The 26292-nt window shown below is 45.9% G+C and overlaps 1 protein-coding gene across 7 annotated transcripts in view; it reads left to right on the forward strand.

Annotated features, from left to right (window-relative positions):
• Window positions 1–10584, forward strand: part of Cadm1 (cell adhesion molecule 1) — a 310888-nt gene extending 300304 nt beyond the window's left edge. For all 7 annotated transcript variants that reach the window (XM_090319468.1, XM_090319469.1, XM_090319470.1 and 4 more), the window contains 2 exons: window positions 5991–6122; window positions 8110–10584. In XM_090319468.1, coding sequence (XP_090175594.1) covers window positions 5991–6122; window positions 8110–8228 — 251 coding nt within the window. In that variant the 3' untranslated portion in view covers window positions 8229–10584. The remainder of the gene's footprint in view (window positions 1–5990; window positions 6123–8109) is intronic.
• The last annotated feature ends 15708 nt before the right edge of the window (window positions 10585–26292 follow it).

Genomic DNA, 26292 nt, shown 5'->3' on the forward strand with positions numbered 1-26292 from the left:
CACACTGGCCTCTCCAAGATCCTCTGAAGTACGGAATCATACTCAGCATCTCAAGAGCACCTGTAAGCCTGGCCAGAAGCCATGGGAAAATGGTGAGGATCACCTCCCCTCCCTCCCAGAGCCAATGTCAAGCCCAGTGCCCTTTCCAAAGGTCATGGACCTGTTCCCAGGCAATGACAGGCTGAGAGCCTGAGCTGTGGCAGTGCACAGCCAGTGTATATGTATGTAGCTCATCTCGTTTAAATAAGCACATACTGAGCTCCAGATGATCTCTTCAGTTTTAAGTTGTTCAGTGTAGTCCCTTTGAAATGTTAGCCCAGCTACAGTGACATTGCTGGAATCGAGTGCAGCTAATGGCTAGGGCGAGACGCCTGGGACGCCGTGGAATCTTCATGATTTTTGCACCTTCCGTTTATTCAATGCTTTCCATTCTCTAGGAAGACAGAAAGGAAAGGTTATGCCGCATAAAGGCTAGTGTGCTCCAATATATATTAACATCTTAATGGGAAAGCTGTGCATGTACTGTATACATTTACTACTCTGACAAGAGGGAATTAAATGTCAGAAGGATTTGCAGCATCTATAATTGAATTGGTGCTGAGAAAAGCAAATCTTAAAGAAGAATAACATATTAGGATTAGCAAATAATGTGGCATTTTGTCAGCGCATGCCATTCAGTTTGTTCCCCTTCAGTAATAAAGTTGTGCTTTTAAAAATGCACTTATTCTTGTTGCCATAGATGAGAATCACAGCAGCTGATGAAAATGAGTCCCGCTTTTTTTTCCCACACACTTCAGGGGTGTGTGTGTGTGTGTGTGTGTGTGTGTGTGTGTGTTGGGTTTTTGAGGTTTGGATTTTTGAAGTCAGATTTTGTTTTTACTTGCGAGCTGGAAAATCACTGCCAGGCCTTTTCTTTCTTCCTAGCAAGAAGTGGCAAGTGACATCATTCATAGTCATTAAGCCTTTTCTGAGATACACTAATCCCTCAGCCCTACGAAGCTGGAGGCAGCACAGCCATTATAAACACCAACTCGAAGAGATTTTAATTAAACAGTCTTGTCCAGCAAGACCTCAGCTGAACCAAGCAACAGAACTGTTGGAAAAAGCCAACCATTGTGACTTTCTCTAGTCATCTGTGCCTAGGGGAAGGTAGAGGATCTGAGTGGTCCGATAAATAGGAGCAGGGGACTAGAACCTCTCATGTTCTAAATAGGACCTCTGAGCATCGGTTAAGTGTAAGCAAGAAGAGGAGGAGCCCACCCCAAGCTTGCTAAATGTACCTTAGAACCTGTGCTGGGGTGCCAGAGGTTCATATTTAACTGATAGTATCACATAATACCCCACCTCATAGGTAGACTCTTTGGTGTCCTTCCGGTCAGAGGATGACCTTGAACTCTGCAGCCCTGAGCTTCAGGGTGAGCAGGCTGCAGTTACAGGTTGTGCTCACTGAGAACCCACTGCCAAACTCCCTCCCTGCCAAGAGCTTGTAGAGAATACACTAGCCGTTCCCTAGTGATCCACGGATCCCTGCTTTGGCAGCAGAGCCTTCTAGGCTTAAGGAAAGATCCCCGATTACGGCATTCACGTGGCAGTTCATGTTGCATATCCCATGCCAGGTGGTAATGTAGCCATAGAAACAGGGTTCCCTTGTGGAGCCCTGATTAGCACAGGCAGCAGGGCCGCCAGAGCTGGGCATTAGACAGAGTGGTGGGAGAGGTGATCCAGTTCTCACAGCAATCACCTGTCTTGTCAGACTCCCCCTAGGGATCTTCTGCAGGCAGAACTTTCCCAGTTCCTGTGGGTTGGAGGAGGTCACTGGCCCGAAGTGAATTTGACTGGGCAGTCTGGGGCACCCTTGAGAGTTTCTTTGAGATTTCTTTTTTTCTTCTTTCTGTTCTGCAATGGCTAAGATGTGAAAGCCTTGCCCAAGGTGCTTCATAACGACGACCCAAACATTCAGTAGCCAGCTTAGCATTCTGCAGGTGGCTCATAAACTCTTCACCTGAAGCCAAGTTGCAGCTTTTTGCCAAAAGAAAAGCCAAGTCCCGAATGCTAAACAGTCAGTGATAGGTTTGTAGAAGCAGCTGCAGGATGGGACTGGCAGAGCAGACAAGGAGGGGACAGCAGGACTCAGAAGTGTGGGAACTTCCCAGAATCGGCATTATTTTTCTATGTCTATTGATCTGATTGGCTTGAAGTCACACCGGTGCCACCTGAAAATGGTGTGACCCAAACTTACTTAAAGGCTGGGCTAACCTGTGGCTATTAGCATTACCAAGCAGAAGCCTGGCTTTTTCTCCCCTGGATGATGGGGACAGTTTGGTCCCAGAATAGAAATGCTCTTAAACCTTCTTATTGGGAACATCTGTGACAATGTAGGGAGCAAGGACACAAGACTTTTCCAAGCAAGGAGCTGCATGGCCTGAGGACCAGGCATGTTTATATCCAGATGCTTTGCATTCCCAGTTCACTTGGTAGTTGAGAAGCTATAGCATCTGCTTCTGGCTTCCTGTCTGTCTGGCTTAGTGAGAGAACCAGAAATCTGGATGCCCCTCCCCCCCCAAAAAAAACTTCAGCTGAAAGAGAGATGTCATGAAAGGATCTGTTCCTCATCTAGGGAGGAGCAAGACCTTCCATGGATGTTGAGAGCCTCAGCTTTCACCTAGAAGCCGTGTTGAGAGGCTGACAGTTCTCATCCTCTTTCAGCCTAGGGCTTTCCTGTGGCATCTCATACTGTCGCTTTCTATAAAGCACGAAACCAGCATCACCACCCAGTGGTATCATTGTTACCCTCCCCACCCACCCACCATCGGGAAACAGAAGGGAGGGGATAAGTTAGGCCCGGCACTTAAAAGCAGGCACAACTTTATTGCCATCTCTTATTGTCCACTCAGGAGGTGGGAGCGGGATGGGAAGAGGCCGTGAGGAGCTCATAATCGACAGGGTTCCCTGTAAATTAAACATCAGTTACCTTCTGTGTCCATCTGCAGTAATTGAAGGCAGGAAAAATGTCTTGGTGATTAACTGGTGGTACTAAACTTCCCGATCAAAGTGAGTATCAGGTGATAGCTAGAGAGATTACACTTATAAATAAGTATCAGTAAAGAATGTGTGTCCTTGAGGGAGGGGGAAGATAATTAGAATGTAGATAACTAATTTAATCTTGGCTAAGTGCAGGGAGAAATAGCACCCACCAGGGGAGGGGACCTGTAACTCTTACGTTCACAGGGAGCAACATCAGATAAATAGTTTTGGCCCAAAAAAATCTCATAGGACACACACTCTATGAGTCTTTTTGTTTGCTTTGAGGAAGGTGGGTTTTTTTTTTTCCTTTTTGTAAATTTTCCTTTGTCCCAAAGTTCGCACATAGGCACTCTCCTTTCTGTCTCTCTGGCTTTCTCCAAGGCCATTAGAATGTTCCTGAGACTACGCATGCATGGAAGAGGCCATCTTAACAGTCAACAAAAGTGTCTGCCCCCTAAGTGGCTGAGCGCTATGCCATGGACAGCTTCTCAAAACTTTTGTCTTCACTCAATCTACATCATGTTGCCTTGCCCTTCCTGATCCTAAGACATGGGTTTCCCGTGAAAGACAAAAATCAGAAGATCTGCAGTCCTTGGTATTTGGGAATTAGTTAATTCTCATAGCCAGGAGAAGAAAAAGTCCCTTTTTGAAAGCTTGGGGGGGGGGAAGGGGGGACCGGCTGGCAAGCCTGTTGCTTTTGTCCCATTCCCCAGTGAGCACTTTGAGTTTGTAGAGTTTGGGTGAGGCTCCACTGAGTCAAAGCACTCTCTTCCAGCAAGTACCTGGGTCCAGTAGCAACCCCAAAGAGAGGGTGCCTTGTCAACCAGCTCTGTTATCTCTAAGAGAATTTTTTTTTTTTTTTTTTTTTGCCAGTCCTGGGCTTGAGCTCAGAGCCTGAGCACTATCCTTGGACTTTATCAAGGCTAGAGCTCTACCACTTGAGCCTCAGCACCACTTCCGGCTTTTTTCTATGTATGTGGTACCGAGGAATTGAACCCGGGTCTTCATGCATGCTAGGCAAGCACTTTAACCACTAGGCCAAACTCCCGGCAGAGAATTTTTTTTAAGCATCCATGGCAAGTTCTGCCTTGTTGAAATGAATTGCAAGCCAGTGGAGTCTGCAGTTGCAGCACTTGGGCTGCGAGGGTGGGAGAGGAGGGAAATCCCTGGTGGCCCGCCAGGTTCACATTTCAAGTGGAGCTTATTAGACATGTTGCTGGAGGGGCTCACACATCTAATTGGCTGCTGTGCTCTGCCTCCAGCCGATCTCCATCCTCCAATTAAACCCCGTCATCCTGCCTTCCTGGGAAGACTCTGATTTTGCATTTCTGTTAGGGTTTGGGTTGTTTGGTTTTGTTTTCCTCTTGTATTCCTGTTCAAAGGTAACTTCATGAAACACTTTAAATACTTAGTTTTTTTTTAAAAAATAGACTTTTTTAATTACTTTGCATGGAACCCTCAGTCACGAGTTACTTCCCCCCCTCCCCCCGCATCCCCCAGTACTTAATCTCCGAGCAGAATTGGAAATATCGATAGAAAGTGTAAATCATGCTCTCCTGCTGAAAGCGTTGTATCAGGTTTCGGCTCAAAAGAGCACCATTACCTTTAGCTGTCACGGACCTGTACGCTTGATCGATAAACTTCAAATATTATTAGAGGTGGAGGCTTCAGAGATTTGCTCTGTTCTTTGGAGAGAGACAGAGATAAATCTTTCTTAGAAATTGACTTGAATTTGCACTCTCAGTCTTCCTGGTGAAACGCATTTCTCTTAGGCGTCCAGCAACTTGCAAGGGGACAGATTTATAGGCCATGTGCTTCTTGTACTGAAAGATTTAAATGGTAAATCCTTCACATATGACTTCACAAATCATGTAAAGTTAAAAGATTTTTACCGTTTCTGTTGCCGCTGTGCTTAAATTGTAAGGTACAGCTAGTAAATCATTTTAATGGAGGTGTCGTACTTGACTCAATAAAAAAAAAGACAATGGTTTAGCTTCCACTCCAAAATGTTAATGTATTAATCAACGGGAGAATAATTGTTTTTTACTACATTATAAATCTCGGGTGCCATTAGGATTTCAGCAAGCGGTGATGTAGCCACATTCCTAAATTAAAATTGTTTACACTACCATACATCCATCGCTTGCCTTACCATCGCTCATTTGGGGTTCATTTTGAAGTTGTTCCCTGGCCAAACACGTCGTTCCTCAGTTGGAAAAAGACATCCAGAGGGTGTGATACTTATAAAGGAAAATTAATTGCACCAAGAGGTATTAAATAAATAAAAAGAAAAGCCATTTGCAGCAATGGACAATTATTCCTTGCTGTCTTTTGTTTTTTTGAAATAGATTTTTAGGTTTTAAATTGAGGCTTACTCCCTCACACACCCTAAACTTAGCCAGTACACCACTTGTCTCTAGTTTTATAATCCTCATTTAATCCCTAAGGCAGCTGTGGCTTTTGAGCTCCTTGCTTTTAGGAACCATGCATATTCCTATCAGGGAACAAGTCGTTTTTGTTTTTGTTTTCGCTGTCCATCCTGTGATAGCCTAACGGTGCCATCTGAGGCACCCTAAAACAGGTTGGCTTCTTTAATGATCTACACCTGGTCCCAGACGGCCTGATCACTGAGACTAGGTCAGCCCCTGAGAAGACTCCATTTCTCCTCCCCTCTCCCTCCTTCCCTTCTCCCTCCCTTCCTCCATAAGCTTCTTCCACACGCGTTAGCTCCTACCTTGCTTGGAATGACTTTGCTTTGTGGGGAGGACAGAGCAGTTCCGCACTGGATAACTGTTCCCTCTGTGTAACTCGGTCCATCTCAATGGTTCTCTCTGACTCCTCCATTAAAAAAAAAAAAAGAAGGAATTTTTAAAAAGGTGACCTTCTGACCCAGGAAGCAGTGTCTCCTGGGCCTCTGGTGTCTTCTCACGGGTTCTACATGCCTGTTCCTCTTCTGATTTCAACAGATTCTCGAGCAGGTGAAGAGGGCGCGATCAGGGCGGTGGATCATGCCGTGATCGGGGGCGTGGTGGCGGTGGTGGTGTTCGCCATGCTGTGCTTGCTCATCATCCTGGGCCGCTATTTTGCCAGACATAAAGGTAAGCCAGGGGCTTTGGCAGGCGGAGCCCTGTGGGGTCAACACAGCCCCCCGTGCCTGGGGACTGGCGGGCTGTCCTGGACAGGCAGTGGAGCATATGTGGCCTCATGAACCACTCTTATTCCTGAAAGTGGGAGAGGAAAAGGGAAACATTTTTTTTTTTTTTTAAAATCGAAATCTTTGCAACTGCTGATTAGCACTCTTGGAGTTGATGAGAAACACTCCTTGATTTGGATTTTCTCTAAATATAAGCCTTGATAGACTTGTTATTCCCCAGTCCACACATGGGGACAGTAAAAATGAGGAAGTAAGGGCTGGTGTGCAAGGTGTGTGCGAACCCCAGATGTGGATAAGGAAACGCATGGCCTGCCATGGCCTAGGATACAGGCAGATGGGACCAGCCAGCCCTGTTTTCTGGCCCTAAACTCTGGGTAAGCTACTCGAGGAGGAAAGAATACTTCCATGGTGTGCTGTGCCCAGGTTAAAGAAAATCTTTTTCCTTAAAAGCCACATAAATATGTATTTTTAAAAAAATTATCAGTGCAATTGATTTAAATTGCCATTAATGATCACACTTATCAGCTGTGCAGTCTGGATGGGCAATCATGTTTTCCAACGCTCCTCCTCTGCCTCATGCTGCTCTGAGCCTCTCCTCCTCTCTTGGTAATTTATTCTCCCTTCTCTTTGTCAGCCCTTGTCTTTTCTCAGTTGTTTTGCTCAAGCACTGTGCAGTGGGCTGGGCGGGGCCTGGTGTTTTGGGTGCTTGCATACTGCTCAGTGGTAACTCAGGTTTGGAGAAGGTCCCTTGAGCACAGAAGTAGAGGTCCAAGGTACTTTAGGATCCCAGGCATCCATCTCAAGCACCCCTACTTCACAGGGTTTAGCTTGATGAGGCCAGGGAGGGGAGCGGGACAGAGTGCAAGCAGCAGCCACCAAGGGCCAAGGGAAGTGGGCAGGTATGTGCCTGCAGAAAAGAGAGCATGCAGGAAGGGAGCACTTGACCCCCTGCCTTCTCGGTTTTGTTGTTTGAGAGCATGAAATCACAATAAAATGTCTCAGACAAAGGCAAATCATTTCAGGGATACGGTATATAATGGGTAAAGGGCTATCTAATTATGCCAGGCAGTGTTTAAGTTCTCCCTATATACGAGGCTGAGGTGAAATCTTTGTCTTTCTCCATGTACACTCCTTGGGATTTGGTGATAAAGAATGTCACCAACATTCTGTAACATTCTGTCTAATTGTCATTATAAAGTGGCTGTGCCAATTAGCAAATCCATGAATCGGCTCCGGGTTAGAGTTACATGATGAGAGACAATCACCTGTTTGTGAAGACAGACATGTACCGCCCACTCCACTCAAGCCTTCATTGCAGCCAGTACAGTGTTAAATGATTTCCTGATCTGGACTCCACTCTGAAGTGGAAGCCACGGGAAATCCAATGTTCTCGTGCAAGTTCAAGCACATGCACACCCACGGGTAGCCAGGAATGATTCGTGAGAATCACCAGGAGAATATGGTCTGAATACATGATTGAAGATGACAGTGGAGGCATTATCGGGGCCCTAATTCATTTATTGGCTAATTGCTCTTCCTTGCTTTGGTCTTTAACCACGTGCGTGCACGTCTCTCTGGTCATTGGTCCTTGGTGTTTACTGTTGATGCATTGTTAGTCAGCGGCTCTCCAGCTTTCTGCATTTTTAGCTCCCACTCACGTCTTCTTCTGCTGACATCCTCTGGTCATAATCACTGCTCTAATGTCTCATTTGCTGAATTATATCGCAGCGGTTCAGTTGGAGTGGTGCCTTTGGAAGCCCCGGATTCCCATTTGTCTCACCCACCTCGCTCTCTCCTTCCAATTGTTTTTTCCCCTCTGCTGCCTGCACACCACTTCGGCTGATGATGGCCATAAAGCAAGTTGCCATCTCTGTACCACGTTACCCAGCGGCCATCAGACAGTCACGGTGCTTTACCCCTTCATCTTTCAGGTACATACTTCACTCATGAAGCCAAGGGAGCCGATGACGCAGCTGACGCAGACACAGCTATAATCAATGCAGAAGGAGGACAGAACAACTCGGAAGAAAAGAAAGAGTACTTCATCTAGATCAGCCTTTTTGTTTCAATGAGGTGTCCAACTGGCCCTATTTAGATGATAAAGAGACAGTGATATTGGAACTTGCGAGGAACTCGTGTGTTTTTTTATGAATGGGTGGTAAAGTGCGAGACTGGGAAGGCTTGGGATTTGCTGTGTAAAAAAACAAAAGAAGAAAAGACAAAAAAAATGTTCTTTGAAAAGTACACTGCTGTTTGACACCTCTTTTTACTTTTTATTTGTTTGTTTTAATTTTTGATTTCTTCCTACCGAGTCCAATTTGGGTACTTGGCTTTCATTTTGGTAGATTGCAGAAAATTCTGTGCCTTGTTTTTTGTTTGTTTGTTGTTCCTTTTTTTAATCTTTTCCTTTTTTATGCATTTTTTTTAGATTTTGGGGTTTTTGTTGTTGTTGTTTTCGTTGGTTGGTTGATTTTTCCCAAAATCTCTCATTTTGGAATTTACCTGCTGGGATTCCTTAAGACTCTTTTTCCTTCCTGTTTTTATTTCTTTCTTTTTACTTTTTTTTTTATTTGGTTTATTTTTTGAGGTAACTGCTCAAATTCAGTTTCATAAAAGGAGAACCAGCACAGTTTTAGATTTCATAGTTCAGAATTTAGTGTGTCCATAATGCATTCCTCTCTGTTGTTGTGAAGATTTGGGTGAACCAACAATGATAACTCTTTGCTGCTGCCTGTGATTTCAATACTTAGAGCAGTGAAGACTAGAAAAATTAGACTGTGATTCAGAAACCGTTCTGTTTGCTGTGGAACTACATTACTGTACAGGGTTATCTGCAAGTGAGATGTGTCACAATGAGATTGAATCTGTCTTTAATTCTGTATTTGTAGACGGCTCAGTATAGATACCCCACACTGTCCAGAAAGATTTGGGGCGGGAAAGACGCCTCCTTTCTCAGTGCCCTAAACAGACCTGACAGGTGAGGTCTGTCCCTTTTATAGAAGTGGACAAATTTGAGTTGCCACCGGAGGGAAATTAGGGAGGGGGGAAAAAGACAGTTCTGCTCTGGTTATTTCTGTTCCAAAAGATTCCATCCACCTTTCCCAATTGGCCTTACTTCTCACTAATTTGTAGGAAAAAGCAAGTCTGTGTGTTGTATGAATGACTGAGTGGGACCGTTTTTTTTTTGTTGTTGTTGTTGTTGTTGTTGTTGTTGTTTTCTCCTTTGTGCTTAGTTAGGAAGGCAGTAGGATGTGGCCTGCATGTACTGTATATTACAGATATTTGTCATGCTGGGATTTCCAACTCAAGTCCATGTGAAACTTTCATTCCTTCCAGATTTGGCTTGACAAAAGGCAAAAGAGGTACAAAAGAAGGACCGGTATTGTTCTCACACTGGTCTGCTGTCAATCTCAGTTCTCAAAAGGTCAGAGCAGAGGTGGAAAAAACAGCATGTAGGGATTTTCAGTTACTTAATCAAAACTCAAATGTGAGTGTTTTTATCTTTTTATCTTTCATACACTAGCCTTGGCCTCTTTCCTCAGCCTTAAGAACCATCTGCCAAAAAAAAAAAATTCTGATGACGCATGATGTCAGCCATAATACAGAGCCACTACAAGTCACCTTGAACATGTCTTGGATGGGGGAGCATTGGGAAAGGATAGAGGAGTCAAGTTTCCATTTCCATTGTTTTTACAGCGAGGTGGGGATTTTCACTGAAATGTCTAGGAAATCTAGAAGTAGTCCCGGAGGACGAAAACTAAATTCTAACCATATGTTTTGGTTAGGCTCCAGAGTCTCCAGAGTCCAGATAATAAGTCCCTATGGAAAGATGGCATCAAAAAAAAGACAGATCTATATATATAGATATAAATATATATTATATAACATTTTCAGTGAGTACTTTTGGATTTTGCAAGGTGCATTTTTACTATTGTTACATTATGTGGAAAACTTTATGCTGATTTATTTAAGGGGAAAAATGTTGACTCTTTGTTAATTGAAAGCGTGTTTATTTTTCTTGTCTTTACTTTAACCTTTGATAGAACCATTGCAATCTGGGGGCCTTTTGGGAACGGTCTGGTATGTAAAAGAAAATCCATTATCGAGCAGCATTTTATTTACCCCTCTCCTATCCCTAGGCATTAACCAAGACAAAAAAGCCACAACCAACATCCCTTTTTTCAATAACTTTTATAATGTGCAGCTCTATTCCGAGCCCTTAGCACCCATTCAGACCATAGTGTAATCATATCAAAGGGTGAGAACCATTTAGCATGTTGTTAAAAGGTTTTTTTCAGTTGTTGTTTTTAGAAAAACAAAAACAAAAAAAGGAAACAAAAAATAAGAAACAAAAAAAAAACACATAAAAACAGACAAAACCAAAAAAAAAAAAACCACTACCATTTGCTCACAGAATTGACATCTCATTTTTGGGAGCTCTCATCTTTCTGTTTTTGAAAAGTGTACAGTAGTGCAGTGTTCCTGATGTAACTCTATGGCTTACAATGTTGACATGTCTCAGGTTCATGTGTTTTCAATTGGTGTTTTCCGTCTCAGGTAGATTGCAAAGTGTAGGCCCCACACATTGGAAAAATAAATAATAATAATGATTAAAAACAAAACAAAAACAGGAAATTAACGGATTTTAGTTGTATATTGGTTTATGTATTTTTTTCTTAAGTATACAGTGCACTGTTTGAAATGTATTGTTGAGTATTACTTTGTACAGGTTGATCACTTTTTTTAGAGTGAAGAAAGAACAAACTTGTTTTTCTTTTTGTGTTTTTTAAAGGAATATAAAATAATGAAGGATGTACAATTGATGCCAAATAAGCTTGTTCTTTAGTCACACCGACGTCTTACTTTTCCCTCTAGGCCAGTTCTGTTTTTAAGGTGTACATGGACAATGTTATAGTGTAAGAAAGTCCATATCCATATGTTCCCATTCGCATTTTGTATTGTTCATGTATACCATTTTTACAAAAAGAAAAAGAAAAAAAAAGAAGTACTATAAAATATCTGTCTTCTTAATAAAAAAAATTAATGTTACCAAGTGATCCTTTCATCTCTTGATGGACTTTTTATAGACACCTCAGCCTCTAATCCCAGCTTCTTCCTCGGGACCTTGCTTGGGGGCCAAGAACACTGGGCAGTGGCAGCTGGGAAGTGGCTGGGTTTCTTAGCATCGCCTTCTCTCTCCTTCTCTCTTTGCCCTGCCTGTCCTCATCCTCTTCTGCTCTCTCAGCGCACAGGTGAGCCAGGGGCGGCTGGAAGGAGGCATCTCCCGGGAGCTCAAGTCATTTGTGCAGGTGTACAAGTCCCAGCTGACAGGGATGACAGGGCTCTGTCTCCTGCCCTCCCTCCCCTTTCACCTCCCACCTCCCTACACCCCCCCCCCCCGTGTCTGCCTGCTCCACCTGTCTCTTTGGGATTTTGTGTCTTAACGAGTCATTCTGCCTTCTTCATTTCAAGTTCTCTCTCCCTTCACAAAATGAGGACGGGAGCTGCCGAGGACTGGCTTGGCTGCCTTGCCAAGATTGTTCTCACTTCCTGTTTAGGTTGTGGAGACTAGCGGCTGCTGTGGACAGCAGGATTCAATCTGTTGTTGTCATCCTTGCCTTGCAGGTGAAGTGAGCAGTGACTCTCCTCCACGGTGGCTGATCTGACAAATGAGCAGAAAAACATTTAGCCATCCCCAACACGCCCTTTCCTACCACTCACCCAGCAGTGATTGAGGTCCCCTTTCTCTCTCGGTCAGGGGATGGGGAAGGCTCAGCAATGAGAGACAAGGTAAGCTTCAGAGAAGCCAAAAGGCTGGGTATTGCACTTTAGCCTCTTAAGAGGTCATCCTGGCCTGATCTTGCCTGTCTCTGTTTTTTTTTTAAAAAAAATAATAATCTGTTAATTGAATTAGACAAAAGTGTTGAACAACTGATGTATGTCTAGCATTCTGAAGGACACTGAAGTGGTTTTCAGAAGCATAAATGCGTGAAGTAACCTAACCCTCACCCATGGGTACCACACCTAATGAAATGAAGAACAAAGGCAGCATGGTGGGACTTTCTTGGAGAGGAAATGAGTTGGCTGGCAAGTCAGCACCATGGAGAAGGGGGGAGCCCAGCAGGATCTTCAAGGGTGGCCCGGGCAAGCAAAGATGCCCTTCTGATGTGTGGGACAGGAGGCCAGGAGCCATCCAGGGAGAAGCTTTGGGGTTTCATTTGCCTCTCTAAGGGCAGAGTGCAATAGGCACCATAACTCCACCATGACTCTATAAATTAAGACCCACAGACACTATTGGCGGTGGTAACCAAGAGAGAGCCTACCTGAGTTGGAAGACCTGTCCAACTGTTCATTAGCTGCAAAGTTTTGGACTAGTTACCCAATCTGGCCTTGGTGAGGGGGAGTGGTTGCTCAGAAATTGAAATTGTGTTTAGGAAATGGATTGTTGATAACAAGCAAGAAAGTACTGATTCCAAGTCCCTCATAACATAAGTGACTGAAGAAAAGAGTACCCGTGGCTCTAAGAACTTGATTCTCCTTGGAGGAAAAGGCTGTATCAGCGCTATGCCCCTGGAAGCTTCGTCACGGTACATTTAAAGGCCCTTTCTTCATCACCATTTATTAATGCAGTTATTATTCCATGGTATGTGGTGTGTGCAATGTCCACACAGGAGCCCCCTTGTCTGTAGCATGACAGTTTGAGCTGGAACCTGGAAAGAGGGGATGCTCAACCTTCATTCAGGCGAGGCAGATACCAGGTGGCAGCTGACTGCATACTGGCCACATGAGCTCCACGGGGCATGCAAATGAGCAGACTCCTGATAAGTTGCCCAGTGCTTCCTTTGGTATGGGTGTGAAACTGGCCCTCACTTCCTCCATAGAGATGTTACAAACGTTTTGGCCTGGTTCCATTCTTCAGATACATCAATTGGAATCCAGAGGTGACATGTAGATATTAATTGGTGCCATCTTAGACTGCTGAAAAAAATGTTCCCTCAATTCTGTCATCAGAAGCTTAAAGCAATCACACAGTAGCCATGGGCCTTGCATAAGTGAAGCATTTGTGTTTCAATACAAAATATTGTCTCAGACCAATGTACCTTTCTGATGGAATACCAGATTAAATAGCCTCAGCTCTAAAGAACTGGCAGCCAGATCCTTTCCAGGTGAAATTGGTATTTGTAGCCACACTCATAAATTTAGAGCATTCTTTCAAATGAAGCACTTAGGTATTCTGACCACCTATACAGATGAACAAATAAGGGACTGTTGGGTGTCCCCCAGATGACCTTGAGGCCATCTGAAGCTCCCTGGCAAGGCACACAGTGGGCTCTCGAGCCAGCAGTAAGCAATTTGAAAGAGAGGTGCTGAGTCTTTCTTCGTGCTTAATTTAGATGAACCACCACTTCTGAATGTCAAACCTTGTGCTTGCTCCATGTAGATGACTTTTGGCTTGGCTTTGAAATGAGCCCACTTGCCCTGACTCCAGTGTCATCATCCTCAAGAATCCACTGGAACGCATGCTGGTCCCCTTCCTGAGAAATGAAGGCCTTTTTCATAAACAGCCAATACGCAACACCATGAGATACCATCGTTGTGTAATATAAGGCCATCAGAATGAGGCCTAGCATGGTAGAAAATTCCACACTCCTTACATTTCTTGAGTACATCATCTCGGAGAGTCAGAAAGTCCCTCTGATGAGAACTTGGGGGTCCGTGCCCACCCCAGCACAGCCCCCACACGATAGGAAGAGGTAGAGGGGACAAGAAATGGCACAACCTAAAAGCAGGAACTATCCCTATTCCAAGTCTTCCAGTCCCCAATCTCCAGGTTCTTTGGTACTCAGGCAGCTATCTGTCTGGGTTCTTTTACGTTTTGATCTTTGATTCTCAAGCAAACATAAAAGATTTCCTTCCCCTGATGGTCAGTGCTGGGAACTGCAGCTCAGTCCTTGCTTAATGGATGTGGAATGAATTCAAAGTGGCCTGGGATTTCTCTGGGGCTCTCTCTCTCTCTCTCTCTCTGCTCAGTCCTCCCATTTTACTCCCTCCTAATCCTTTGAAGTGTTGATCTGGGGAGTGACCGCCACTACTGAGGGTCAAATCGACATGGGCTCTGGTTTGGGGGCTTCTCCACCTGCCCTCCAAACATGTACTGGCTTGTAGTCACACTTCAGACGTGCCCGTCTTAAATCTTCCTTAAGTGCTGTCTTCTCAGGTTAATTAATCACCAGGCTTAAACTTGCTGTTACCAGCAGGAAGTCCGTCCTGAAGTCAGCAATGGTACGATTGCATCTTCTAATACTGTTTATCCCGCATTAGTGTTTACTTAGGGGGAAAATTGATCCGTAATTGATATTTCAGTCTTCCAGAGCTGGTGTTGGAAGAGCCTAATACAAGCCTTTAATAGCAAGCAAATATTTAAATCCGTTAATGGTTGCTGAATATTGAAATGTGCGTGACTTTTATTACTCTTTTCGGTTTGTTTTTTCTGTAGTTGTGTATTTCGTCATTTAAACTTGCAGTGTATGCTGGCAAACCCGAGTCTAGCTAATCCACAGAGGCTGTGTGCCCGTCACTGCAGTCCTGATTAAAAAGTATTGCTAGGGAAGGAAATCTTCAGCACTAATCAGTCTCTGTTAGCCAGTGACGAAGTTACTATCCATCTCTTTCTCTCTCTCTTTTTCTCCCTCTCTCTAGGCCTGTTTTCTCAATCCTCCTCTCCCAAAATAAAGTGATGGGGGCAGCTATAGTGTTACAATTAGGAGCATGAATCTTTTATCATTTGGACAAGGAAGGGAAAATACTGTCAACTGAAATGTCCTACTTGGGTTTTCTGAAGTTTTTTTTTTTTGTTATTGTTTTTTTTTTTTTTTTTTTTGCTCCTACTTACATTGCCAAAACCCATTGCTACTGCTGAAAATGTGTAACATTCACAGCTGTTCTTGATGGCTTGATTCTTAACACAGCCAGAAATGTAGCCTGGGAGATACTTAAGACAGTTTATGGAAAAAAAATAATAGATTTCCTTACAGAGACACCAATGCATCGAGAAAGGCCTGGAGTCACATTATAGGACCAGCCAAGATCACCAGTTTTCTCCCTTTCTGGCTTCCATCACAAAACCTCTTTGCTCAAACATGCAGGCCTTCTTGAATGCTCTGTGTTTTCCTGGTTGGTTTCTATCAGCACTCACAAAGCTCTGGCTCTGGTGCCTGGCGCCCTTTGACGTCACCACTCACCCGCAGCAGCTGTGAGATCCGACAGGCAACGACGCCTCCAAGCCATGGGAAGCAAAAGATACCACAGATTGGAGATGAACTCCCAGCAAAGCCAGCCAGCCAGCCAGCCGAGGCGAGCTGACGCTAGGTCCACCAGCCTTGGTGCTTCGCGGATAGATGTCTGTGTTGGAAGTCACCTCTGATCTCCCAGCACAAGGGTGAGGTCCTTCCTCCCCTCTGTGGCCATCCTGTGTGATCATCATGATGCCATGAAATGGTGTCATTAGTTCTGCTAGCTTTCAGCCATGCAAGCGCATTGCTATGCCCAGGAGATCAAGTGAACCCCGGAGCTAAAAGATGTCTCAAACAATGACACACTTACTTCAGCAGACCACAAGAAATGCTGGTCACAAATGTCCCGAAGGCTGCAAGAATGAAACCACCCCAGGGTTGCAGCTATCTGACTATATGCAAATGCATGCCAAAAGCCATGTGTCTTTCCCCCATCTTGCCTCAAAAAAGGAACTGAGGGAATAGCCTCTCGGGGCCTGGGTGGGTCTCCCTGCCTTTTCCTCAAGCTGCAGCCTGGAGCACCCCCTCCCCGGCCGAATGCCACCAAGTCCCCTACTCTTTTCATTCTCAGCCTCTCCTAAATGGAAACCATTAATCATACTAAATTGTGCAATGATTCCAAGATAGGGAGAATGCTGATGGCAAAAATCATTCTCCTTTGTTGTGCCAGGCAGGCAAAAGGCAGAAGTATTAGCTCGCTGCCCTGCCTGGCTCCTTGCAAATGCTGACCATGTGTTTGCCCGTACAGCTGCCTCTGTGCACACAGCTTATTTTAGCAGTGGTCTAAGGCATCCCAACTGTTGACAGAAAGCAACACGCCTTTGTTCTGAGGGCTGCACGGAGAGGACTTGTACTGTCAGGCACCTACCTGGTCTTTGCATCTCAAGTTCTCAGATAGGGGAAGGGCGGGGGAGAATCAAGTAGAAAGTTCTCAAGGTAGTCTCAAATGGGGTGAGCTTGAAAGGTAAGCTGTCATACACACACACACACACACACACACACACACACACACACACACACACACTTCTGCCAGCTGGGTTGTAGAAGAAGCCAGGTGTGGGAACGTACCAAGGAGTCTTTTTTTTTTTTTTTTTTGCCTCTCAGAAGTTGATGTCTGCTTCGCTTTCAACAAGCCTCTTTGTAAGCCACCCCTTCTGAATTAGAATCATTTTCCAAAAGCTCTTAAGCTATGATTAATGCCAGGGCTGTTTTTAACAATCATCCTGCCAGTCTTAAGCTGTAGTCATTTTCAATAATTTGGAGTGCTCAAAGGCAAGCCAGGAGTTTGTTGACAACAAAACCCATAAGAGCCCAGCCAGGCAGCCACAAAAGATTGGAAAAGCAAAGGGACCATTTGGGTTTAGCTGGCTTTCGGCTCCCCGAGTTTCACCACTAAAAGTTTGATTGAACGCTCACAATGCATTAAGAATCCAACTGTGAACACAACTCGGAGAGAGAGGGGCTGCCAGCCTGGCTTTGGTGTGAACAAGTGAACAACGCGTTTGGAGGGGCTTCTGGCTTCTCCGTGGATTCGTGTGGTTCATTCGTACCCTCCCCCACCCTAAGCTAGAGCACCCTTGTTTGTCTTTCCTTCGCCAACAGCAAAGACCAAGGAAGAAATCCAGTCCCTTTACTTGGGGGACAATGGTTTCTTCTCTTGCATGTTAAACAGATCTCAGGCCAGGAATTGAGAGCTCGGCTCTCTGAAGAGCCAAGCCATCTCCACGGCCATGTGTATTAAGCTAGGACTCTCTTTTTAATCTTGGCAATTTTGTGTGAGAGTATCCATCTGTTTGAAAGGCCCAAACCAACGGGAGACAGCAATGGCTTTCAATGTCTATTCCTTAGACTGGGCTGTGATGGCACTTATTTCTAGCTCATTACTTCTTCCTTGAAGAAGGGTGCTAGCTCTGGGTGATGAGCATTTAACCCAGTGAATTTGGTGTGATTGATAGGTAGATCTGGCTCACACTCAACCTTGCTTCCCCATTAGCCATGATACAGTTGCTGGCCAGAAAAGAATAAGGACTCCTGGTAGAACCCGGAGTCAGGAGTTGATACCCAAAAAACCCTCTTGGACCATGAATCAAGGCAGGATGCCCTTACGGCGTGTATCACGTCGCTATTCTCTCTATCGACGTCAAACTCTTCCTTCTAAGGCACAGCGAACAGATTTCTAGCAGCCTGCCCCTAGGGCTAGGTTAGGGCTGCCAAAAGAAGCTCAGGATCTGCCAGAGACTCTCACATCCCAGCTCTATGCAAAGAGTTTCCCTGCGTTTCCATGTGGGCCATCACGCTTTGGGGAAATGACAAATACTAATGTCTTCTCCAAACCAGCTCCTTCATCATCAAGTCTCCCAAACTCACCATTTGCACGACCCTTGTCCTGGCCACCAACCCACCAAAGGGATGCCATAGCCTCTTTCCTGTCCCTCTTGCTACAACCCCAAGTCAGTCTTTCACTGAAAGTCAGCTCCGTCCCTCCCTTGCCTTTGGTTGACCTAGGACTGCAGGATTGATCCCAGCATTCCAGCTGTGGGCAACTTAGCTTGAGGGTCACCCTGTGATGCCCCAACCCTCGTCCTCGGCCCTGCATTGCCCCGCCCATGCTCCACCAGCACCAGCCCACCTCTGTGCCTTGGGGTTTTCAGGGAGTGCCTTCCTCGGGGGAGGAGGGGAGGGGGCTGATTCAGGTAGCGTCTTACCTGTGTCTCAATCCCTGGGTCCTCATCACCTCTCTGAGCTGTTAGTTTACCTCTCTGTCTCCCTCGGTAAAACACAGTGACAACCCAGTCCATCTCTGTGTTTATGGAGCCAACTGGAGTATCTGGCCATTGGCTCAATAAATTAATCATAAGAGGGAGCTTTTTATTATTATTTATAAATCTATCTTTGGATGGGTCTGTCTATTTCCTGGAAACATTCAGATGAGGCCTTCTATCTAGCTAGCATTTCTGAAGGGTTTTTGTTTTATCCAAAGTCCCTCTGCTTGCCTTGTTAAATTTGAGGCTGGATTGGGTTGGATTTTGATTTTAGTCCTTTGTGTCATATTCAAGTTGACTTTTGTCCTATCCTTTCCTTCTATCTCTCTGGGCTATTTTTTTTTTTGGTGTGTGTGTTTATTTAAGTTCAATATGTATAGTGCCTGTGTCCTATAAACATTGCCAGGGCATGTGGACATACTTGAAACCTGGAAAAAAAATTAGGAGCCTCAAAATACAGAGAAGAAAATGGTCATGCCATTCGATTATTAGGTTATTAGATGTTTAAATATCTACAAAAGTATACATGGCCAACTAGCCAGCAAATTACAACAGTGATAACAATAACAGTGACAAAATAACTAGTAATTAATCAGGTATAAATGTGTTTACTGTGGGGTCACAATGTATTTACACTGTGGAATCGAACTTATGTGCCTGTAAAGGTTTCAATACAGGCCTGCCTCTGTGGTTTTCCTCTTCCTCCTTCCCCTCCTGCTCTTCCTCCTCTTCTCACCTCCTTCTTTCTCTTCTTATTCTCCGCTTCCTCTCCTCCCCCTTCTCCCTTCTCCCCTCCTCCCCTTCCTCCTCACCTCCTCTCTCCTCCTCCCTTCTCCTTTTCTTTCCCTCCTTCTCTTGCCTCCTCCTCCTCCCCCTCCTCCTCCCCCTCCTCTTTCTCTCCTTTTCCTCCCCACCTCCTTCTTCCTCCTCCTCCCTTCTCCTCCTACTCTTTCCCTTTCTTCCTCCTCCTCTTCCTACCCTACCCTACCCTACCCTACCCTACCCTCTCCCTCTCCTCTCCTAAACCTCAACTCTGAACATAAAACAGGTACTGAAGGAAGCTAGCTCAGGGCAGGACTTCCAGGGAAACAGAGCACCACTGTTTTATAAGCCATCAAGCTTCCTGGAAGATGGATCCTTTGCCAGGATCTGACCAGGGAACTCAGGATGGAGAGCAAAAACAGTTTCCACCCCCCCCACACACACACATAAAAACCTGACGGAACACTTGATACTTTCTGTATCCTGGGCTCAGCAAAGGCAACCTGTAGTACTGCCTCACTTGTACAAGCCAGTTGTTTGGGCATGAACAGTCTGTACTGGGAATGGCAGCTGAGTTCTCTGCTGTGTTGAGTTCTGGGTTCTTATTCTGGTAGGTGGAAGGGGATGGGACGGCAGGTTACTGCCTACCCAGGAGTCCATGCTCATGAATATTGCTTCCTGCTGTGCCTCTATGTCAGCCTGTGACCCTGGGCCCGTCCCTTCCTCCCTGCACTCTGCTACCAGTCCCTGAAGAGCCTCAATTTCAGATTGTTTTTGAGTTCTTTCCCTGTAAAGTGCTTTGACATCCAACACTCAGTTAAAAAAAAATACCACGGTGGTTACAAGTACATTTAAATCCCCCAAATAGGATGCACTGCCTGCTCTTGAGTTGAACATTTAAATGTTGTAATAATTGATGACTAATTTCACTGTTGCTTTATGGTGTTGTTGCTATCATGAAGCTCGTCCCTCCACTCTCCTTTTTTTTTTTGGCCCTTATTCTTGGAAAATAAATAAAGGCTCTTTTATAAAGAATGACTTTCATTTGGTAAATAGTTTTGACTTGTGTAATTACTCTGGTGACTCTTCTGTACAATTTCCATCGGATGAAAAATGCCTGACCCCTACCCCCCAACCCCCAACCTCCCATTCCCGGTGCTATGGAAAATAATTGTGCAATTAGGAAAAAGTGACTGAAGCTCTGCCTTTCTCAATATTTTAACTTGGGGGCCTGACTTAGACTCCCTATTTGCTGGAATGTGGGAGCCAGCAGCCCTTTATTAAAAAAAGAAAAACAATTATGCTGTTAAAAAATCAGGAGCTCCACAAGTGAAGAGCATCGATTGGTGAGAGCTGATCAGTTATCACCAGAAGGTCCTGACAACACACTAATAGGTTTTTCTGACGATCCAATCAAATTTTCTAGGCCGAGGCTTGAGGTGTTCCACATAGGATAATGCTTGTTCTGGGCAGTATTGATTTCAGTCTGTGGCTTCTCGCTCCACTCTTTACTAGCTCGCCCTCTTCTGCAGCAGCTACTTTTTATTATTATTATGATTATTTGGTAATAAAGACATGGAGTGTTTGAGTTCCATGTTAACAGTTCTATGGAGAAGCCACAGATAGCGCCTCTGCCCTTGACTATGACCTTTCTGCGCTCTCTCTTTTGTTACTTTGACCTTAAAGGTGAATACAATGTGGTTATTTCTGCTTTGCTTCTCCTTGACCGTGTAGGTTTTATTCTCACAGCTGCTTTCAGCCCAGGCAGCTCCCACTGTTAGAGATTCAGTTAGAAAACCCTGCTGGGAAGGAGGGAATAAAGCAGCTGGAAGTCACAGAGGTTCAGGGGTTCCCCAAGAAAAATAGCTCTTCTCATTCAGGAAGCATTCCCTCCCTCCCCCTCCAACTGGCACCCACTTAGTCCCTAACTCTTTTGGCTCAACTTTTTCAAGATTTAATATCATAAAGACCTGGGTTCAAGTCCTAACTCCTTGGCTTCATAAAAGTCAACTTGGGGCAAGTTTCTGTTTTTTCCTTCCTAAAGTACCCACATCACAGCCGCCTGTAGAGTCTGGGCCCGCGACAAGTCCAGACAGCATGCCACACACCAATGTTAGGTATAGGTTATGATCAAAATGTGAACTTGCCTTCTGGGGGGTCTTTCCTCCTCCTTGGGCCCCCACTGGTGGATTCAAACCCAGCACAGGTAATTAGCACCTACTTCCATCCTGACACACATTTTTTTGCTCTTACCCTGAGTGTGAGTTCAGCTGCACAACCAGGCTGTTGGCGCTATGAGCAACAGGGTCAGATCTCACGCAAGTCCCAGATTCCCCACAGCCCTCCAAAATGCTGACCACTCCTTGGCTTCTCCATGGCGCCTGGACTTCCCTGGGTATTTATTGTCACATAATTTTTATCTGTAGCTCTTCCCACCTAGGAAGACAACTTACATGGAATCTGTAGTTTTGGTTTCATTCGTCCTATCATAGAACCTAGAATATCCGACCTGCCCAGCTGCCCAGAACTCATCCAGTTCTAGCCCTCTCGATTTGCAGTCGTGGATTGCTGGCAGTCTCACAAAGCAATACTGAGTCCCAGCTGTGGAGATGTTAGGTCCTGACCTCCCTCCCCTCCTCCTCGTTCCCTCCTCCCCTACTCTTCCTATCCCTCCTCCTCCTACCAAGGCAGCAGACCTCATCAAAGCACAGCCCATTTGCAGTGAGTGGCAACTCTGGGTAGGACCCAGCAATCTTCCTCCAGCTGACTGATGCAGCCCAGTGGAGACCCAGGGTTAGCTCTGGGCCAAATACACTCTCCTTATGGCCATCGGCCTGCATGTGGGCTTGACTCACTGGCTTCCACATCTCCCCTTGCAAAGCCGAAACATGAGTCAACTCACCCATCTTTTGTGGGCTGTGCTCAGGGACACACCTGGGCACATAGTAGGCCCTTAAGAAATGCTAGCTGCAGTTGAACTGCCACTTGTCTCGGGTGAGTGGCTGGCTGGCTGATTGCGAGGCTGATTGGAGGACATGCAACTTTCATCGGCCTCATCAGGAAAGACAAATCTATTAAGTGCTCAATGAATAACATTCTGTTCTCCACAGGCAGAGAAATAAAAGGCAGGGCACAAACTGGGCAGACTGCAAAGACCAAAGATTTTTTTTTTAAATGGGAGGATTATGGTCTGAAACTCATTCCAACATGTACAGACTGACATGTCACCCAACAGGTGTTTAAGGAAACCCGTCCACCCCACCCCACTCTGTGGCCAGCCATGTGCCAGGCACGGAAAACAATCAAGATCCATGGCAAATCAAATAACCCACCAGCTCCACTGAGTTCCATGTCCCTTAGTGTTGGCAGAGGTGTGTGAAACTGAGCAGAAGAGACGAGCAGGTCAACCTTCAGGCCTACATTTTAATTCCCTGCTCATAGACTCTCTTCCCCTGAAGCAACCACTAAGGACACCATGCCTTCCCTGGGGGGCTGCAACCACAAGGTGCGGAAGCCCCACTGCCCTGAGTTTCTGGGTGACAAAGGAGAGCCAGGCTGCTGCTTCTCCCAATGGGACACAGAGTGGGCTGGCATGGCCAGCCTCGACAGATTAACACAGACCCTGAACTAGGACTTGCACCGCAGCAGAGAAGAGACTCTTTTGGTTCATGAGCTTGGTTTTCTCAGCCCTTGGTTGGTTGACTCTGTTGCTTCTGAGCCAGTGGCGAAGCAGGGCATCATGGCAGAAGGCACAGCACGTGGCAGAGCAAAACCCATTCGCCTCCAGGATGGGAAGCAGATGAGACCAAGAAGGAGAAGCTTAGGTTCTCCCCCAACCCCATTCAAGGAACATGACCCCAATGACCTAAAGACTTCCCATAAAGCCCGTCCTCTTAAAGGTCCCACCACCTGCTAATCCCATCAAGCTGGGGACCAAGTCCCTTGGGAGACATTCCACAGCTTCTCTGTAGTAGGATGAGGCTAGGCTGAGGGATGGATAGGAATTACTTAGGTAGGAAGGGAGAGGGAAGTCAAGCCCAGGAAAGCATCAGGAAGACAGGAAGGGGGAGTATGAATTGTGGACATCCAATAGTCCAACAAGAGAGGAATGCTGGGAGCCAGTAGAACTGAGCACAGAGGTAAGCTAGACTCACATCTGGAGAGTTTCACAGGCCACGTTAAGGACCTGGGCTTTTATCCTAAAATGAATGGCAAACTACATTTTTTATTGTAAGACAATCAGAGGAAATGACTTTCAGAGTATCTTGAGCCTCGCCTTCTCTCTCTGCACAATGAGCCTAACGGTACTGTGTGCCGCCTTCAAACAGCCATGAGAACAGAATGAAAAACCCTCAACATATCACTGACACCTAAAACAACCCAAACCAGTACATCCAGAACACATACTGTGAGGTGTTCCTTTGTGGGAGATGCCAAATCTGCAGGCGGGGTGGGGGAGGAAAGAGCCCAAACACCTTTGCAATACAAGAATACCTAGAGCTTCCTCGGCATTTACCTAGGCGAGCTCTCCGGATCCTGTACAGTGAGCACGACCCTGATGGGGCCCCTTGCCCAGATGGGGAAAGGTGGACATGGGGAGATTACACTAGTCCACACAACTGAGAAACAGTCGGAGAAGATTTGAACCGCAGCCCTGATTTAGGCCCTCACCCTACAGGCCTCAGCTCTTTTACACTATGCTTCAATGACTCTCAAAGAAATGGGATTTAAGGACAACACGAAAGGTCAAAGGGCAGAGGACAGCATGTCTGGGTCAGACCCAAAGGAGTGAGTGGGAGAGCCAAGCCCTTCAGTGCTCAGCAGTCTCACATAAGGACTGGGTGCAGCGGTCCATGGTCTCTGGGCTAAGTGGCTCACACACACAACAGCGAGGGGACCTCTCAGACCACTCAGGGGACTGCTCACCCCGAGCTGCAAAATTGTCTCTGCTCTGAGACACCTTTAGCAGCCTGCCCAGGTCCTTTCTGGAAAGTTCCCTCTAAGCACAGAGGAATTCCAGGGTGGTGAGAACCCCGGGGCTAGGAAGACAGCACAGAGCTGGGAGCTGGTCTGGGACTGAGCCAGAGGCACAGTGCGACCAGCAGACCCCTGTGGAAGGCACAGGCAGGCGGAACCAGACCTCCAGGCGGCAAGGCCGCCCTGCTCCTGCCGCTCTCTGCAGTCAACCAGAAAGTCAGAAAATGTGCTCGGCGACCAGTGAAGCAGATGGCTGAGAATATCATGTGTATACAATATTTATGAAATGGGAACTGCGCAGAGCTGTGGCTGAGACTCCCATCCCAGGCAAAGTAATTCAGCCCTGTGTGATGAACAAGATTGTAATTGGGGTAGTTCCAATTTACTAACCATTTGCAAAAGATTACATACCTCTCACATATTATCCTCTCCTAATCTTACTTTAATGAACACTACTCTATCTGGATGTATCATTTCAGGGTGGGGGGGGAAACAATTTCTAGCCTAGAAGGCAAAGCTGTAGCTAATATATTAACATCCAAATTAGAGAGAGGGAAAGTAATTGTGAGATCTATAGCTCATGTAATTTACAGCCTTTCTTCCAATCCACGCTACACAAGATGAATGCAAAGTGGAGACAGTCCTTAAAACTGGGAGGGGGCAGGGGTCCCATCCAGGATGGTGGCTCACCTGGCCCTGTCCACATACCTGGAGTTTTCCTAGGAGCATGCTTCTCAGCTGATCTGATAAATGGAGATGGCCATTCGTGTATGAAGAAGGAAACATGTCAAACTAATGGAAGAACTTCCAGGGAGTAAGGGATGTTAGCAAACCTGCTTCTCCTAGGGGCTTAAGGCCAGGAGGGATGCTAGGGAGCGAATCAACTAACCTATTCCTCCCTCAGTTTCTTCTCCTGTAAAATGGAGGTGAGGTGGAATGATTCTGCTGTCTTATTCAGGCCTCCAGTCATTCAGTGGTTTCTGTGGGGATCTGCTAGGTGTCCAGAGCTCTTCTAAGTTAGAGACAAAAATAAATCTCTGCTCTTAGGAAGCCCATCTGAAGAAAGACCAAATATCCAGTGTGTTTTGGGGGGGGAATAAGGATAAGAAACTGGATGCTGGTGGGTCATGCCTGTAATTCTAACTACTCAGGATGCTGAGATATGATAATCGAGGTTCAAAGCAACTCCAACTAGAAAAGTCCATGAGACTTTACCTCCAGTTAGCTAGCAAAAAGCCAGAAGTGGGCATGCAGTTCAAGTGGAAGGCACTAGAGTCAAGCAAAAAGCTAAGCAATTGTCAGGCTCTGAGTTCAAATCACAATATTGGCAAGAAAAAGGATGACCGCATTGAGACTCCTTCCGATGGCATGGTTACCAAATCAAGACTGAACTGATGGCTTAGCTTCGGACTTGGGGATGTCCTAAGATGCCTTCCTGACTGCAAGGGGTTCCAACCCCTGAATCCCTTCCTGAGGCAAGGTTCATATGCCAAGTTGGAGGGGTGGCATCTACTTTCCAGGGCTGAGTGGGCACTGAAGAGAGCTCACTGGTGGCCAAGGCCATCCTATCTGTTGCCCTCCACCTCACTGCTTGGCCAAGTGAGGGACTGTCAGGAGAGCTCTGAGGATTCAGCTGCTGAAGGAAGCACTTGACCTCTCATACATTACATCATAGCTGGGCCTGTTTCCTGCCTTTGCACGTGGATGAAATAAGAAGTGGGGAATAAGGCGGGGTTCAGCTTCAATGTCCTGCATGTGAAACTCTACACAAGCAATTGAACAGGGGCTCTTTCTGGGGAGTATTGACTGGCCATCCTACTTTGCTCAGGAATAAGGATCATAGAGGGTCTGGGACAGGGGCCCTTTAGGTCTACACCAGGACCAGATAGAGACCCTTGTAGGTCTAGTCCTGTCCCTTGTTTTGGCCTAAACTTAGAGCAAGTCCTTGTGTTAAGCAAGCTGAATTCGAACACCAAAACAAGCCTGGGTGGGTTCTGTCGAGGATTAAAGAGAAAAGGCCCCTGCTTCGTTTTCCCCTCCTTTTTAATGTTTATTCTGCTCCCTCCACTGACTACTGACTACTCCTCCTTGTGAGTTGGGGGCTGTAACTAGAACAGTAGCCACTCATACAGAGTACAGGCACATTTCCTGCACTGCAGGTGCATGCCTGCTTCCTAACAACCCTTAGGCAGGTGATGTCATTCTGCCTTTTCCAGATGTGGAAACTGAGGAAAAAGGAAGTGACATGTGGAAGGAAGCAAGTAGCTAGTCTCACTTCTTCTCTCACCTACAGCCATGCTCCTGGCCTAACAGCCATCTC

The sequence above is a fragment of the Megascapheus bottae genome, chromosome 27, assembly GCF_031878675.1.
Source record: "Megascapheus bottae isolate mThoBot1 chromosome 27, mThoBot2.hap1, whole genome shotgun sequence".
Lineage (NCBI taxonomy): Eukaryota > Metazoa > Chordata > Mammalia > Rodentia > Geomyidae > Megascapheus > Megascapheus bottae.